Here is a 17,501-nt window from a genome sequence, read left to right as displayed (position 1 = left end):
ACTAACCATGCCCCCTATATTCTCCTCCAAATCATTAATATAAATGGCAAATAACAGTGGGCCCAGCACTGATCCCTGAGGCACACCGCTGGTCACATGCCTCCAGTTTGAAAAACAACTCTCTACAATCACCCTCTGGCTTTTGTTAAGAAGCCAATTTTGTATCCATTTAGATACCTCATCCTGGATCCCGTGAGATTTAACTTGATGCAACAACCTACCATGCGGTACCTTGTCAAAAGCCTTGCTAAAGTCCATGTAGACAACATCAACTGCACTGCCCTCATCTACCTTCTTGGTTACTCCTTCAAAAAACTCAGTCAAATTTGTGAGACATGATTTTCCACTCACAAAGCCATGCTGACTGTCCCTAATCAGTCCTTGCATCTCTAAATGCCTGTAGATCCTGTCTCTCAAAATACCTTCCAACAATTTACCCACCACAGATGTGAGGCTAACTGGCCTGTAGTTCCCAGGCTTTTCCCTGCAGCCCTTTTTAAACAAAGGCACATCATTTGCCACTCTCCAATCATCAGGCACCTCACCCATGACTATCGATGATTCAAATATCTCAGCTAGGGGACTTGCAATTTCCGAGCTAGCCTCCCACAACGTCCTGGGATATACCTCATCAGGTCCCACAGATTTATCTACCTTGATGTGCTTTAAGACTTCCAGCACCACCACCTCTGTAATATATACACTCCTCAAGACATCACTATTTATTTCCCCAAGTTCCCTAACATCCATGCTTTTCACAACAGTAAATACTGATGAGAAATATTCATTTAGGATCTCGCCTATCTCTTGTGGATCTGCACATAGATGACCTTGTTGATCCTTAAGAGGCCCTACTCTCTCGCTTGTTACTCTTTTGCCCTTTATGTATTTGTAGAAGCTCTTTGGATTCTCCTTTGACTGAATGGCCTACCTCTGCTACTACGTCTTATGGTTTAGTTGGTGCAGAGTCTGCAGGGAGATCAAAATGGGAGGGCACTACCCAGCAGCTAGAGTGTATAGGCAGCGCTCCAACTACCTTCAGATATCTGAGTTCCGATTCCACCTTTCTATGGACACTGTAACAGCAATATGTCACACGATAGGTTTGAAAATTTCCTCCAACTGCATGGGAGGACACCCCATGCCAGTGGCTTTGAAGGTCACAGTGACCCTCAACTTCTATGCCTTCAGTTCTTTCCAGGGCTGAGTGGGGCATCTGTGCGGCATCTCAGCTGCACATAGTTGGTTTGATGCAATTTTTAGGCACATCCGCACGTTCATCCACTTCCAGACAGTCGAGGCAAGCCAAACAGAACACCAGGCTTTGTTGCAATTACTGGATTCCCCTGTATTCAGGGTGTAATAGAGTGCACTGACCATTAAGGTATGCCATCAGGTGAGCCAGGAACTTTCATAAACAGAAAGGTGTTCCGCTCAATAAATGTTAAGGATGTCTTAGGACACAGATTCTCTAAGTCTGTGCCCGTTATCCTGGCACGTGGTGCTTACATTTTTAGCACTCATGTACGAAGGCTGTTTGTGGCTCCTGCACAAGTGGATGGATGGCTCCTGGGTGACCTGGGCTATGCTTTGGAGGTGGCTGATGACCCCACTCCTCCACCCAAGAACTGAGGATAGATATAGTAATGGCTCCATAAGGGCCGTGGTGGAGAACAGCATCAGGTTGCTAACCATTTATTTCAAACGTCTGCACCAATTAGGGGGAGTGTTGTAATATCCTCCAGAGCATGTCTCCCTCGTAACCGTTGCATGATGCGCCCTGCACTACCTGGCTCTCTTGAGGGAACCCACTGGAGACTGAGGGAAGCGAGGAAGCTTCACGGGCCGCAGAGGATGACTCAACTGATGGCTCAGAGGAGGAGCCTCGAGGCACAGGTTGAAGACAGAACAAAGAACAGTACAGCATAGGAACAGGTCTTCTGCCCACCAAGTTTGTGCCAACACAGATGCCTCTCTAATCCAATATTTTCTTGCCTCTACATGGTCCATATCCCTCTATCCCCTGCCTATTCATGTATCTATCCAAATGCCTCTTGAACATTGTTATAGAATCTGCTTCCACCTCCGGCAGCGCGTCCATGCATTCACCACCCTCTGTGTGATCAACTTGCCCCTTGCATCTCTTTTAAACTTTCTCCCCCTCACTTTCAACCTATACCCCCAAGTAATTGACCCTTCGACTCTGGGGAAAACGACTCTGACCATCCAGTCTATCCAAGGCTGTCATAATCTTGTAAACTTCTATCTGGTCCCCCCCCCATCTTCGGATGCTCCAATGAAAACAATCCAAGTTTGTTCAACCCTTCTTCATAGTTCATATCTTCCAAATCAGGCAACATGCCGTACGCGTTCTTGACCACTTTGTCCACCTTCAGGGATTTGCATGCCTAGATCCCTCTGTATGCTAATATTTCTAAGGGCTCTGCCATTTACTGTATACTTTCCTTCTGCAGTAGGCCTTCCAAATCGCATCACCTCACGTTTGTCCGGGTTAAATTCCATCAGCCATCTTTCAGCCCAGGTCTCTAGCTGATTTATATCCTGTTGTATCCTCTGACAATCCCCCTCACTATCTGCCACTCCCCCAATTTTTGTATCATCTGCAAATCTATTAATCAGGCCACCTACATTTTCCTCCAAATCATATATAAAAACAACAGAGGCCCCAGCACTGATCCTTGTGGAACACTGCTTGTCACAGACCTCCAGTTAGAAAAGTACCCTTCCACTGCTACTTTCTGCTTTCTAAGCCCAAGCCAGTTTTGTATCCATCTTACCAGCTCAGCTTGGATCCCATATTACTTCACCTTCTGTATCAGCCTGCCATGAGGAACCTTATCGAAGGTTTTACTAAAGTCCATGTATCCAACATCCATTGCCCTGCTCTGGTCAATTTTTCTTGTCACTTCCTCAAAGAACTCTCTCAAATTTGAGACATGACCATCCTTCACAAAACTATGCTGCCTATCACTAATAAGCCTATTCTCCTCCAGATGTCAGAACATCCTGCCCCTAAGAATTTTCTCCAATAATTTTCCCACCATTGATGAAAGGCCCACAGGCCTGTAATTTCCTAGATTGTCTCTTCTGCCCATCATAAATAGAGGAACAGTGTTAGCTATTCTCCAATTCTCTGGTACCTCGCCCATGGTTAAAGAGGATACAAAGATTTTGACCAAGGGTTCAGCTAGACATGAAAGCAGTGATGTCTTCTCAAGCCAATGGTGCCATCTCCTTTGCAAACAATCAAATGAGAACCCAACCCAATCTACTAGCATCATACAATGCCAGACAGTTAGAAGTCTGTGCTGTATTCAAACCCTCAAAAAAATTCAGCCTGTTTAAGTCAAAACATGTTTCTGTTACTTCACATGAACATACAAAAAGTAATCCAAGTGTTCATCCCTAACGCAAACATCAAAATAAATAATGCAAATGTCACCTGTGACATGTCCCTGTTCTCAAGCTGCCTTCAACTTACTCTGCGCGTGCTGTGTCTTGGTGCTGACCCCTGCTGTCAGTGACATTGGAGGCAACCTGCTATCATAGAATTCCTACAGTGCAGAAAGAGTCATCAAGTCTGAACTGACAACAATCCCAGCCAGGTCCTATCCCCGTAACCCCACGTGTTTACCCTGCTAATCCCCCAGACACTAAGGGGCAATTTACCATGGCCAGTCAACCTAACCAGCACATCTTTGGACTGTGGGAGGAAACCAGAACACCCGGAGGAAACACACTCAGGCACGGGGAGAACGTGCAGACTCCGCACAGACAGTGACCCGAGGCTAGAATCTAACCCAGGTCCCTACAGCTATGAGGCAACAATGCTAACCACCGTGCCGCCCCATGGTAGCCTGGATCCTGGTAGCCGTGATGACTTGGAGGTTGCCCTCTGGTCTCCAGAGCCTGAGCAGGCTCACTGGAAGGGTGCTACCGGTCCCATGGCTGGACACTTCTCTATCATTGCAGCACCGGGTGCAGAGGCCACTGGCAAAACAGCAGGGGAAATGATGTCCTTGCTAGAACGCAATAAGAGGAACCCACAGCAACTGGCAGCACATCCGCCAGCGTGAGGTGCTTTTCCACCTCCCTGCTTACCATTATTGTAACAGACAGGGTATCTGATCCATCTCATGCTGGCAGGGACCTCCTGAGGTAATTGCCTGTGTAACGGCTTGCACGCCTGAATGCAACCCCAGGAACCCCCAAATAGGGATGGGCAATAAATGCTGGCAAGCCAGTGGTGCCTATTTCGCATGAAAGAATTTTTTTAAAAATTCTATTGGACATCCAGCATCTACAGCCTGGTGGCTGACTCTGGAAACAGCATGGTGCTCCCCTTCAGCAGTGCTCCCACTCAGCACACAGAGACCTCTCTGCCAGTGAGTGCGATGTGCCCTCACCACTGTCCATTACCCATAAAGCCGAAGAACTGATGCCCATCAGCAAGTGAATATCTGCACTGGTTCCGGGAGTTGGTGTGACACTGATGCAAGGGCAGTGTCTTCCTTGGAGCTCAGTGGGGAGGTCCTCATTGCAGGCAGCTCCTGTGGCTGGTACATCTGTGGGAGGAAGACCAAAAATCAGTACATTCAATCATTATAGTCACTCTGCATGCTAAATGGGCGGAGAAGACAATGGACACCTGATTTGATTTGATTTTGATACAGTGAAAAGTATTGTTTCTTGCGCGCTATACAGACAAAGCATACCGTTCATAGAGAAGGAAACAAGAGAGTGCAGAATGTAGTGTTACAGTCATAGCTAGAGTGTAGAGAAAGATCAACTTAATGTAAGGTAAGCCCATTCAAAAGTCTGATGGCAGCAGGGAAGAAGCTGTTCTTGAGTTGGTTGGTACGTGACCTCAGACTTTTGTATCTTTTTCCCGACGGAACAAGGTGGAAGAGAGAATGTCCGGGGTGTGTGGGGTCCTTAATTATGCTGGCTGCTTTCCTGAGGCAGCGGGAAGTGTAGACAGAGTCAATGGATGGGAGGCTGGTTTGCGTGATGGATTGGGCTACATTCACGACCTTTTGTAGTTTCTTGCGGTCTTGGGCAGAGGAGGAGCCATACCAAGCTGTGATACAACCAGAAAGAATGCTTTCTATGGTGCATCTGTAGAAGTTGGAGAGAGTCGTAGCTGACATGCCAAATTTCCTTAGTCTGAGAAAGTAGAGGCGTTGGTGGGCTTTCTTAACTATAGTGTCAGCATGGGTGGACCAGGACAGGTTGGTGATCTGGACACGTAAAAACTTGAAGTTCTCGACCTTTTCTACTTCGTCCTTGTTGATGTAGACAGGGTAATGTTCTTCTCTACGCTTCCTGAAGTCGCACGGTGCCACCTGCATTGGCGCTTCCATGGGAACTCTGGCGATGGAGGTTCAATTTTTGATGCGAGGAGCCCATTATGTTCTAGTAGCCACTGCATAGGCGTCTTTCACCTGCACTCTTAATCTCATCCAAGACCCCTGCCTCACCATGACTGGAGGACTAAATTGACCAGTGGTATTCCAGCTCCAGTACATCACTTCTGTGCTTGGTGAGGATGCAGAAATTTGCCACTCCTCCACCCATTCTGTATCGCTCCACAGTATCTCTTCTGACAGGAAAAAATATATTTATTATTGCTCCATCTCTCTGAAGGTCCTTTCCTACCCGAGCACTTCCCCCCACAGTGGATTATACCACTGTGGCACATCCCAATGTGGCACTGAGGCCAGTCGTGCTGAAGTCCCAGCCTTGGTAGGGCAGACTTCAGTGCCAGTGCCTGAACAATCCAAACAATGGGCACCCACACTCTGCCTGACTCCATGCCATCTCTGCTGACTGCAGAAGATCACTGAGCCTTTGGTGATGCTGAAGCCACGCGCAGCACTCCACTTCATGTCCACTGACCTGGGCCTGTCCAGGCCTCCTTGGATATTAAAATATGCTGCCTGGCACTGACCTTGACCAGCACTCCCTGGCACTCACCTGAGAAACAGGGAGCAGCGTGCCCACCCAGCCTGCCTTTCTGCCTTCCGTAGACACCAGGTGTTGAGGCTATAACTGCATAGCAGGGAACTTCTTAATAGCTTCAAATCAACTCCCTCAGCCTCTCCAAGAACTTGTGGCAGCTTTCAGTTTTTAATGCCCTTTTCCCATCCCTGCACGCACAACCCAATCAACAGTCACGTTTCATGCTGGCTGGGTTTTAGTTGTCCACCTAGAATGATATTGTGTTCACAGTGCAATCACAACCAGGAGCTGGATTTACCTCCGCCTTCTGCCACGTCAACCTTGGGCGCATCCCAAGGGTAAAATTTTAGATTAGATGTTCCCTCCTACCCTTCCATTTCCTGATTTACAGCTATTTCTGTTACTTGTTTGGGCGGCATGGTAGCACAGTGGTTAGCACTGCTGCTTCACAGCTCCAGGGACCTGGGTTCGATTCCCGGCTTGGGTCACTGTCTGTGTGGAGTTTGCACATTCTCCTCGTGTCTGCATGGGTTTCCTCCAGGTGCTCCGGTTTCCTCCCACAGTCCAAAGATGTGCGGGTTAGGTTGATTGGCCATGCTAAAAAAAATTGCCCTGAGTGTCCTGTGATGCGTAGATTAGAGGGATTAGTGGGTAAATATATAGGGATCTGGAGGTAGGGCCTGGGTGGGATTGTGGTCGGTGCAGACTCGATGGGCCGAATGGCCTCTTTCTGCGCTGTAGGGTTTCTATGATTCTATGATTGTATCCTCTACAATGAAGACTGATGGTGTGGGCCATCTGAAAACCTGTCCAGACTCGAAGCTCCTTTCATATTTCTTTGTTACTGTCTTTCATTGTCATTACCATAGAACCATAGAAAATTACAGCTCAGAAACAGGCCTTTTGGCCCTCCTTGTCTTTGCCGAACCATTTTTTGCCTAGTCCCACTGACCTGCACTTGGACCATATCCTTCCACACCCCTCTCATCCATGAACCCGTCCAAGTTTTTCGTAAATGTTAAAATTTACCACTTTATCCGGCAGCTCATTCCACACTCCCACCACTCTCTGCGTGAAGAAGCACCCCCTAATATTCCCTTTAAACTTTTCTCCTTTCAAACTTAACACATGCCCTCTGGTTTTTTTCTCCCCTAGCCTCAGTGGAAAAAGCCTGCTTGCATTCACTCTATCTATACCCATCAAAATCTTATACACCTCTATCAAATCTCCCCTCAATCTTCTACGCTCCAGGGAATAAAGTCCCAACCTATTCAATCTCTCTCTGTAACTCAGTTTCTCAAGTCCTGGCAACATCCTTGTGAACCTTCTCTGCACTCTTTCAACCTTATTTACATCCTTCCTGTAACTAGGTGACCAAAACTGTACACAATGCTCCAAATTCGGCCTCACCAATGCCTTCTATAACCTTACCATAACACTCCAACTTTTATACTCGATACTCCGATTTATAAAGGCCAATGTACCAAAGGCACTCTTTACGACCCTATCCACCTGTGACGTCACTTTTAGGGAATTCTGTACCTGTATTCCCAGATCCCTCTGTTCAACTGCACTCTTCAGAGTCCTACCATTTACCCTGTACGTTCTACTTTGGTTTGTCCTTCCAATGTGCAATACCTCACTTGTCTGTGTTAAATTCCATTTGCCATTTTTCAGCCCATTTTTCTAGTTGGTCCAAATCCCTCTGCAAGCTTTGAAAACCTTCCTCACTGTCCACTGCACCTCCAAACTTTGTATCATCAGCAATCTTGCTGATCCAATTTACCGCATTATCATCCAGATCATTGATATAGATGACAAACAACAATGGACCCAACACCGATCCCTGCGGCACACCACTAGTCACAGGCCTCCACTCAGAGAAGCAATCCTCCACAACCACTCTCTGGCTTCTTCCATTGAGCCAGTGTCTAACCAATTTACTACCTCCCCATGTATACCTAGCGACTGAACCTTCCCAACTAACCTCCCATGAGGGACCTTGTCAAAGGCCTTGCTGAAATCCAGGGAGACAACATCCACCGCCTTCCCTTCATCCACTTTCCTGGTAACCTCCTCGAAAAACTCTAATAGATTGGTCAAACATGACCTACCACGCACAAAGCCATGTTGACTCTCCCTAATAAGTCCCTGTCTATCCAAATATTTGTAGATCCTATCCCTTATCACACCTTCCAATAACTTGCCCACCACCGACGTCAAACTTACTGGCCTATAATTTCCCGGATTTCTTTTGGAACCTTTTTTCAACAACGGAACAACATGAGCCACCCTCCAATCATCCGGCACCTCCCCCGTGAATACTAACATTTTAAATATGTCTGCCAGGGCCCCTGCAAGTTCAACACTAGCTTCCCTCAAGGTCCGTGGGAATACCCTGTCCGGTCCTGGGGATTTATCCACTCTGATTTGCCTCAAAACAGCGAGCACCTCCTCCCCTTTAATCTGTAAAGGTTCCATGACCTCCCTACCTGTTTGCCCTATTTCCGTAGACTCCATGCCCGTTTCCTCAGTAAATACGGATGCAAAAAAACCATTTAGTATCTCCCCCATCTCTTTTGGTTCCATACACAGTCTACCACTCTGGTCTTCAAGAGGACCAATTTTATCTCTATCCTTTTGCTCCTAACATACCTATAGAAGCTCTTTGGATTTTCCTTCACTCTGTCTGCCAAAGCAACCTCATGTCTTCTTTTAGCCCTCCTGATTTCCCTCTTAAGTAGGTTCTTGCACTTTTTATACTCCTCGAGCATCTGATGTGTTCCTTGCTGCCTGTACATTTCATACAACTCTCTCTTCCTCTTAATCAGTGTTACAATCTCCCTCGAGAACCAAGGTTCCTTATTCCTATTTACTTTGCCTTTAATCCTGACAGGAACATACAAACTCTGCACTCTCAAAATTTCTCCTTTGAAGGCCTCCCACTTTCCATTTACATCCTTACCAGAGAACAGCCTGTGCCAATCCATACTTCCCAGATCCCTTCTCATTTCATCAAATTTGGCCTTTTTCCAGTTCAGAACTTCAATTATGTTAAGTCTTGGGCATTCCGGAACTGGATTTGGTTATGATTGCTTTCGAAAGTTCTCGTGAGTTGGAGGCTGCTGAGCTTAGTGTGTCGATGCAGCTGTGGGTGATATTTTTATAGTCTCATTTTCGTTTGTAAGAGTGTAAAATCCAAGGCTAGACTTCAGTCTGTTCATTTTCAGTCTGGTGGGCGGCACGGTAGCACAGTGGTGAGCACTGCTGCTTCACAGCTCCAGGGACCTGGGTTCGATTCCCGGCTTGGATCACTGTCTGTGTGGAGTTTGCACATTCTCCTCGTGTCTGCGTCGGTTTCCTCCGGGTGCTCCGGTTTCCTCGAATAGTCCAAAGATGTGCGGGTTAGGTTGATTGGCCATGCTGAAAAAAAAATTGCCCCTTGGTGTCCTGGGATGTGTAGATTAGAGGGATTAGTGGGTAAAATATGTAGGGATATGGGGATAAGGCCTGGGTGGGATTGTGGTCGGTGCAGACTCGATGGGCCGAATGGCCTCTTTCTGTACTGTAGCGTTTCTATGATTTCTATGATTTTCAATGCTCTGAAAAGCTAGCTCAACCTAATTTATTTTAAAGCGAGGATGAGATGTTCTATTAGTAGCTGGCACTGATAGCAGCTACTTATGGAACTTAACTAAGAGGTTGAGCTGCTGAGAGAAAGCATTGCTTACTCTTTTTCAGAGCAGCATTAACTGTTTCTTGTTATGGTTCAGGTCAGAAACTCAAGTGTTCTATGGAGCCTGCCTAGGTCATAAAATTTGCACCTTGAATTTAACGACTCACTAGGGAGCTTTTATTAAACAAAGTTTATTTAAGAATATAGTTAATAAGTATGGAACAAAAATTAGCAGTAATTTTTATCAATTACAAACAAAAACAAAACAACCAAGATAATGTATAACCCTTAACAAATGTATCTGGAATGTTCCAGTCAAACAAAACGCTTTAAACAGGTTCAACACAGCAAAGACTAAAGCTCATGTGATACTGGAACCGAGCCCTTTGGTTGGAGAATTGAAACTCAGTCCTGTAAGTTCCAGCAGCCCCCCTGGATACACCCAGAACAGTTTAAAGTTAGAACAGCTTCCCAGAAACCCAGGTAGACTCTGGTCAAGCCACCAACAGCAGATTTTCTACTCCAGGAAGGCTTTCAGCTAACCTGCAGAATTTCCAAAACCAGGGAGAGACGCTTCTTTTCAGCTTGCTGTCCCTTCTAAAACTCAACTAAACAGCAGCTCAAACTGAAAACCAAAGAGCTCCTGTCACCTGACCTGCCAACCAGTTTTTCTCTTAATAATGCAGTCATAAACATCCCAGTAACAATAAACAAACCCCTGTTTAAGCATCAATAAAAAGACCCCTCCAGACAAACCGGTGGTATAATGAAAAAACTGAAGCCAAAAAGGCCTGCTCATAACTGCAGAAAACATAATTTATAAAAACAAAATCTCTTAAAGGTACACCAACATCACATTCTCTCTTCACATATATTTCCAGACCTGCGTTTTTCCAGCATTTTCTGTTTTTAATTTCATAATTTCTCCTGTCTCTACCTCGAAGGAACCATTGTTTACTTTAACTACTCCTTTGTGGTATTTATACACGATCATACCATCCATTTTGATATTCTTGGCTAGATAATTCTCATTCTATTTTTTCAGCATTCTGCTGACATAAATAAAAACACAAAATGCTGGGAAATCTTAGGTCTGGCAGCATTTGTGGAAAGAGAAACAGTTAACGGTCCAATATGACTTCTCCATAGGAGGATTTTACTTGACGCCATATGCCCACCCAGTCTTATCCCCCTCGTCCTGTACGTTCTTTTTCCGTAACAGCCCAATTTCCCCTCGGATGCCTTGATTGAACCAACCTCTACCACAGTATATTCCAGATCCTAACCACTCGCCTTGTGAAAAAGTTTTTCCTCCTGTCACCGTTATTACTTTCACCATTAACTTAAATCTGTAGCCTCTTATTTTTGATCCTTCCACCAATGGGAACTCTATTCAGAACCCTAATGATTTTGAATACCTCTATCAAATGGGCGGCACGGTAGCACAGTGGTTAGCACTGCTGCTTCACAGCTCCAGGGTCCCGGGTTCGATTCCCAGCTCGGGTCACTGTCTGTGTGGAGTTTGCACATTCTCCTCGTGTCTGCGTGGGTTTCCTCCGGGTGCTCCGGTTTCCTCCCACAGTCCAAAGATGTGCGGGTTAGGTTGATTGGCCAGGTTAAAAATTGCCCCTTAGAGTCCTGATGCGTAGGTTACAGGGACTAGCGGGTAAATATGTGGGGGTAGGGCCTGGGTGGGATTGTGGTCGGTGCAGACTCGATGGGCCGAATGGCCTCCTTCTGCACTGTAGGGTTTCTATTCTTCTATTCTATTCAAATCTCCTCTTAACCTTCTCTCCTTCAAAGAAAACAGTCTCAGCTACTCAAATCTATATCCATAGCTGAAGTAATACATGAGTAAAGAGCAGTCATCCTGCTTCTGACCCTTGGGGAACATCACTGCCTCCCAGCTCACAGCCTGAAAAATGGCCATCTATCGCAGCTTGCTTACTGTCTTTAAAATCATTGTCCAGTTGGGAACTGACTCAAAAGACTCAATTTTATTAGTCACCCTATTATGTGATATCTTGTCACTTTCTTAAAATCCATATAAACAGCAAACAAACATTCCCTTCATCAACCTTCTCTATTAGTTTGCCAAAAATTTCACATGAATGAGTAAAGCACAATTTTCTATAAATCCATTCCTACATAACACAAATCTATTGAATTTTTCCCCCGAATGGGGTTCCAAAATTTTACCCATCGCTGATGTTTAAATGGTTTGTGATTGCTATATTGTCCTTGCATCCTTTCTTGAATAAGCGTGTCACAATTTGCCATTCTCCAGTCCTTTGGCATCACCCCTAGGGAAGTTTGAAAGCTTAAGACAAACCTTTCTATCTCTTTGATTTATTATTGTCACATGTATTAGCATACAGTGAAAAGTATTGTTTCTTGCGTGCTATAAAGACAAGGTATACCTCCACCTGGTATACCTCCACCTTAGTAACCTGGTTTTCAAACAGCATGTCTTATCCACCCTTAGCAGAACCAATCCTTCCAAAACCACCTCCCTTTCAATTTCCATTCTCCATTTTCTCCTGTATCACTGCATCTACTGATGTTTTGTCAGATTGCTCTACCTTGGTAAATACCAATACAAAAAACTTATTCTGTATTCTAGCTTTGCCCTGTGTTCCAAAAACATCCATCAACCTCTCTGTCCCAAATAGGATCTGCTCCACCTCGTTCTATCCTCCTTCATAGAAATGGTTCGATCAATCAGACGCAGCATGGATTCATGAGGGGAAAGTCGTGCTTGACGAACATGTTGGATTTTTATGAAGATGTGACTAGGGCGGTTGATGGAGGAGAACCGGTGGGTGCGGTGTTTTTGGATTTCCAAAAGGCATTTGATAAGGTGCCCCATAAAAGGCTGCTGAAGAAGATTAGGGCACACGGAGTTGGGGGTAGTGTGTTAAAGTGGATTGGGGACTGGCTATCCGACAGGAAGCAAAGAGTCGGAATAAATGGGTGTTTTTCCGGTTGGAGGAAGGTAACTAGTGGCGTGCCGCAGGGATCGGTACTCGGGCCGCAACTGTTTACCATTTATATAGATGATCTGGAGGAGGGGACGGAGTGTAGGGTAACGAAGTTTGCAGACGACACAAAGATAAGTGGAAAAGTGAATCGTGTGGAGGACGGAGAAGATCTGCAGAGAGATTTGGACAGGCTGAGTGAGTGGGCGAGGATATGGCAAATGGAGTATAACGTTGATAAATGCGAGGTTATACACTTTGGAGGAAATAATAACAAATGGGATTACTATCTCAATGGAAACAAATTAAAACATGCTACCGTGCAAAGGGACCTGGGGGTCCTTGTGCATGAGACGCAAAAGCCCAGTCTGCAGGTACAACAGGTGATCAAGAAGGCAAATGGGATGTTGGCCTATATTGCGAGGGGGATAGAATATAAAAGCAGGGATGTCTTGAAGCACCTGTACAGGGCATTGGTGAGGCCGCAGCTGGAATACTGTGTGCAGTATTGGTCCCCTTATATGAGGAAGGATATATTGGCATTGGAGGGAGTGCAGAGAAGGTTCACCAGGTTGATACCGGAGATGAGGGGTTTGGATTATGAGGAGAGGCTGAGGAGATTGGGTTTGTACTCGTTGGAGTTTAGAAGGATGAGGGGGGCTCTTATGGAGACTTATAAGATAATGCGGGGGCTGGATAGGGTGGAGGCGGAGAGATTCTTTCCACTTAGTAAGGAAGTTAAAACTAGAGGACACAGCCTCAAAATAAAGGGGGGTCGGTTTAAGACAGAGTTGAGGAGGAACTTCTTCTCCCAGAGGGTGGTGAATCTCTGGAATTCTCTGCCCACTGAGGTGGTGGAGGCTACCTCGCTGAATATGTTTAAAGCGCGGATGGATGGATTCCTGAGCGGTAAGGGAATTAAGGGTTATGGGGATCAGGCGGGTAAGTGGTACTGATCCACGTCAGATCAGCCATGATCTTATTGAATGGCGGGGCAGGCTCGAGGGGCTAGATGGCCTACTCCTGCTCCTATTTCTTATGTTCTTATATGCTGCTCAAAAATATTTGGGGTTTTTTTTATGTTGACTGTCATTGTACTCTCATACTCCCCCTTTGCCAGCCTAACTTCACCTTGTCATATTTGACCTGGTTCTTTCTTGAAGAATTCAGTGAATCAATTTCTTACCCACGTCAATAGGTTGCCTTCAATTCGATGATATCTGGTTTTGTTGACTGCCTCTTCTGCAGAACTTTGTTCAATGCCTTCTGGAAGTCACTAAATAATATCCACAGATACTCCCTTATCTGTTGATCATGTCAGTTAACTCAAAAAAAAATCAACTAGATTTGTTAGACATGATTTCCCTTTATCAGTTCAGTCATCCTGTCCCTAATAGATTCATAGACTCATTGAATCATAAAATCCCTACACTGCAGAAGGAGGCCATTCAGCCCATCAAGTCTGCACCGACAACAATCCCAACCAAGCCTTATCCCCGTAACCCACATATTTAACCTGCTAATCCCTCTAACCTACGCATCCCGGGACACTAAGGGGCAATTTAGCATGGCCAATCAACCTAACCTGCACATCTTTGAACCGTGGGAGGAAACTGGAGCACCCAGAGGAAACCCACGCAGACACGGGAAGAACATGCAAACTCCATACAGACAGTGACCCAAGCCAGGAATCGAGCCCAGGTCCCTGGAGCTGTGAGGCAACAATGCTAACCACTGTGCCACCATGTGCCATTGTTGTAACTTCCCCAGAACTGACGCTTGATTGATGGGCCTTTTAATTTCCTATTATATCTCTTGCTTTGGGAAGGATGGGGTGGGTGTGGACAAGGTACAGAAAAGATGTATCAAAATGAAACTAGGGTTGAATCATGGAATGATTATTAATCATTAAGAAAAAATAAAGGAACTGTATGTTCTCTGTAAAAGTGGGTTTTTTTCAAAGGTGTGAGCATGAAAACATATTTCCACTTGTGTGAGTTTATGTGGAATTGTGGATAGCTCATTCAAAGGGCTGAGGGAGAGATCAGGAATTCTTCCCATAAAATTCTACGATTTTTCTTTAATGTAGTTCATGTAAATATCCCACACGTTTGGGGAAAATCCTACTTGTCTTTTGTTTCACTGCCACTTCCTGAAAAAAGTATCTTACCCCAAATTATCAGAGTCACAAAGAGACATTTTTAAAAAGAGTGACTTTACTTGCACAATGTTTTCCTCAGATCTGATGAAGTGGAGCAGAAGACCACAGAATCCAAGAGAAAAGTAATTAACAAGTTACTGTTGTGCTTGGATACAATGAGCCAACATGTCACCAGTGTCGAGGTAGGAATGATTCACTTTCAGTTATACAGTAAGGAGGGATATGCATACTAAGGAATCATTAGCTTGAACCATTCCGTGAACTACTCATGTAGCATTTTTATTTATAGAACGTATCTCATTTAACTTTTCAGGAAAAGATTACATTTTCATTTTGAGTTTGGCTAGACTTGGACTTTAGTGAGCTGGAAGTGATGTACATGTTAGCATCATAAATCAAAATTCAATGGAAGTCAGAACAGTAAAGTATTTTAATAAACTGCTAAATGATGCTAAGAAGAGTATTTCTGAAATGTACTCCAGGACCTCCAGAAATAGAGCTCGTTAGCCTTTGTACCAATTATTCAGCCCAACAACCTGACTTCTGGAAGCTGCTGCAAAGAGGCCAAAGAACCCAGGAAAATACTTTAACCTCTATCAATCCATCTACAGCTTCCTTCACTAACCCTGCCCCAAGCTTAAACTGTGGCTCAGTCTCCCATTTGGTACATACAGCTCCATGGCTGTATACAGATTGTTCAGGGTTCCCACTGGTTAGCAGAGGTGGACCATGGCTCCTATTGTGCTGCTAAACTTACTAGCATTTTGTTTGATATTCAAGGGGAGGATTAACTCAGTTTTCTTTGGTTCTTTGTTATAGAGATGTGGAGTCACTCATATTGCACAGATGATTAGAGCTGTGGTTACATACAAGTTACAATTATATTTCCTTGGCAATGATTTTCGATTGGACTAAAGCTGTTGTTTTTTTTGTTTAGAACTATCTTGTGGATTATCAAAAAGGTGCCACGAGAGACTACGAAGAATCTTTGAAAGACGACTTCTTATCAGATCTGATGTCCATAACAGAATCATGCAAAGAGATGAGCAGTTCTCTGTGAGCTGAGCACAGCCAATTAACAGCATACATTATATATCTTGTTTCTAATTTTACAGTTTATATTGTGGAATAACTCCTCCATTGCAGGAGTATATTGTCTTCCAACTGATCAGACCACTGTTGATTGAGATGGTGAGAAGCTTGGCCTCTTTCAGACAAGAAGTATAGTTCTGAATTGTAGTATTGTCAAGGTGAAAGTGGTTTCGGATATAGTTGTATATCCTAGTGAAGGAACTTTGGCGCCTAGGCTTGGTTTTTCCATTCCGTCTAGATTTAGCCCATGAGGTGATCAATCTAGAATTATGGATACTTATTTAGTGTAGTTATATCTAATGATTCTTGACGCAGATTATTCCAATCCTGTAAGTATCCAAACATGTCATTCTTAAATTCTGTTGCAATTACAGATTGCTTAATTCAAAAGCTGCTTTATGCATGCAATGAATCACCAAGCCCTTCAGCCCAGGAGGAAGAGAGGGGGGTAACAAGGAGACGTACTACCATTTGTCCAGTTGCAGGAAGTAATCTACTTGATCGCTGAATTTTAATGTGATTAACACTGAGTTTAATTATAATTGAATATCTATTGCCACGTGCTGTATAGAATTGCACTTAAAGAATGGCCACATGGAGAAAGGTCAGTCAATACACAAGGGGCAAGGACAGATAATTGGCAGGAAAATGGAACAAGGAAAATCCATCTTTAGTTTACCAGAGGCTAGCTTGTGTGACCATCGCATTTCAGGATTCTTTTGAATCATAGTCCATGTATCCAGAGATGGCCTAAAGTTTCCCCACAGCAGAATTCAGTTGTTTCTTAAATGTGTTCAGGATTTTCACCTCCCATCCCCAAGAGTCCATTCATGAGCTTGTGATACTTCCTCACCGCAGTCCAACATTTAACTTGTATTAAACTGAATCCTACTATCGTCAGCTTGAAGTAATTGTTCAGCTACATGAATCCTTGCTTTCTATCTGACCTCTGCTTTTATTCACATGGTGCGTTTGTCAGTTTCAATATTATTGGCTGTTTGTTGGTAAAATGGTAAGATGAAAAACAGTACAAATGTGTTTTGATTGTTTGTGTGTATTTCATCGTTCTTTTGGTCTTTCTACTAAAAATGGTGAAACATCAATATTGCTTGGACAATGGAGTGTCAATATGGTCAGCTCAACCAATTAATAAATGCTCAAAGCTCAGCAGAAGGAAGCAACCCATAAATGTGCTTACCCCAGTCCTGTTGAGCAGATTGGGCCGAAACCTACTGGAGTTCACAAGAATAAGAGGTGATCGTATTGAAACGTATAAGATTCTGGACAGGGTAGTTGCTGAGAGTTTGTTTCCCCTCATGGGGAAATCTAGGACCAGAGGCATAGCTTAGTAAGAGGTCTCCTGTTTCAGACCATCCATGATTTTGTTGAATGGAGCAGGCTCAAGATGCTGAATGGCCTACTCCAATTTCCTATGATCTTTCAAGACACATCCCAGTATCAGGATTTCTTTGGAATTCCAAACTTATCAATTTCCCTTGAATATTATCACAAAGCTATGGCCCCTTTGTTTTTGAAAATACAATTTTTCTAGCCCAAAACCGCTTGGAAATACACAATGAATGGAGTATTTCAAGGCAAGGCTGCCCAGCCA

General features: G+C 44.4%; 2 protein-coding genes across 3 annotated transcripts in view; both read left to right on the top strand.

The window, feature by feature from the left end:
• LOC144500566 (kinetochore protein NDC80 homolog) overlaps positions 1 to 16,990 on the top strand; it is a 187,135-nt gene extending 170,145 nt beyond the window's left edge. The window contains exons 16-17 of the mRNA XM_078223687.1: positions 14,877 to 14,979; positions 15,735 to 16,990. Of these exons, the coding sequence (XP_078079813.1) occupies positions 14,877 to 14,979; positions 15,735 to 15,857 (226 nt within the window). The 3' untranslated portion in view covers positions 15,858 to 16,990. The remainder of the gene's footprint in view (positions 1 to 14,876; positions 14,980 to 15,734) is intronic.
• Positions 1 to 17,501, top strand: part of LOC144500567 (uncharacterized) — a 1,101,151-nt gene that overhangs the window by 1,078,058 nt on the left and 5,592 nt on the right. The window lies entirely within an intron of this gene.

This window comes from Mustelus asterias, chromosome 11 (assembly GCF_964213995.1).
Source record: "Mustelus asterias chromosome 11, sMusAst1.hap1.1, whole genome shotgun sequence".
In the NCBI taxonomy this organism is placed as follows: Eukaryota; Metazoa; Chordata; class Chondrichthyes; order Carcharhiniformes; family Triakidae; genus Mustelus; species Mustelus asterias.
Note: the sequence above shows the minus strand (reverse complement) of the source record. Positions and strands in the feature narration are given on the sequence as shown.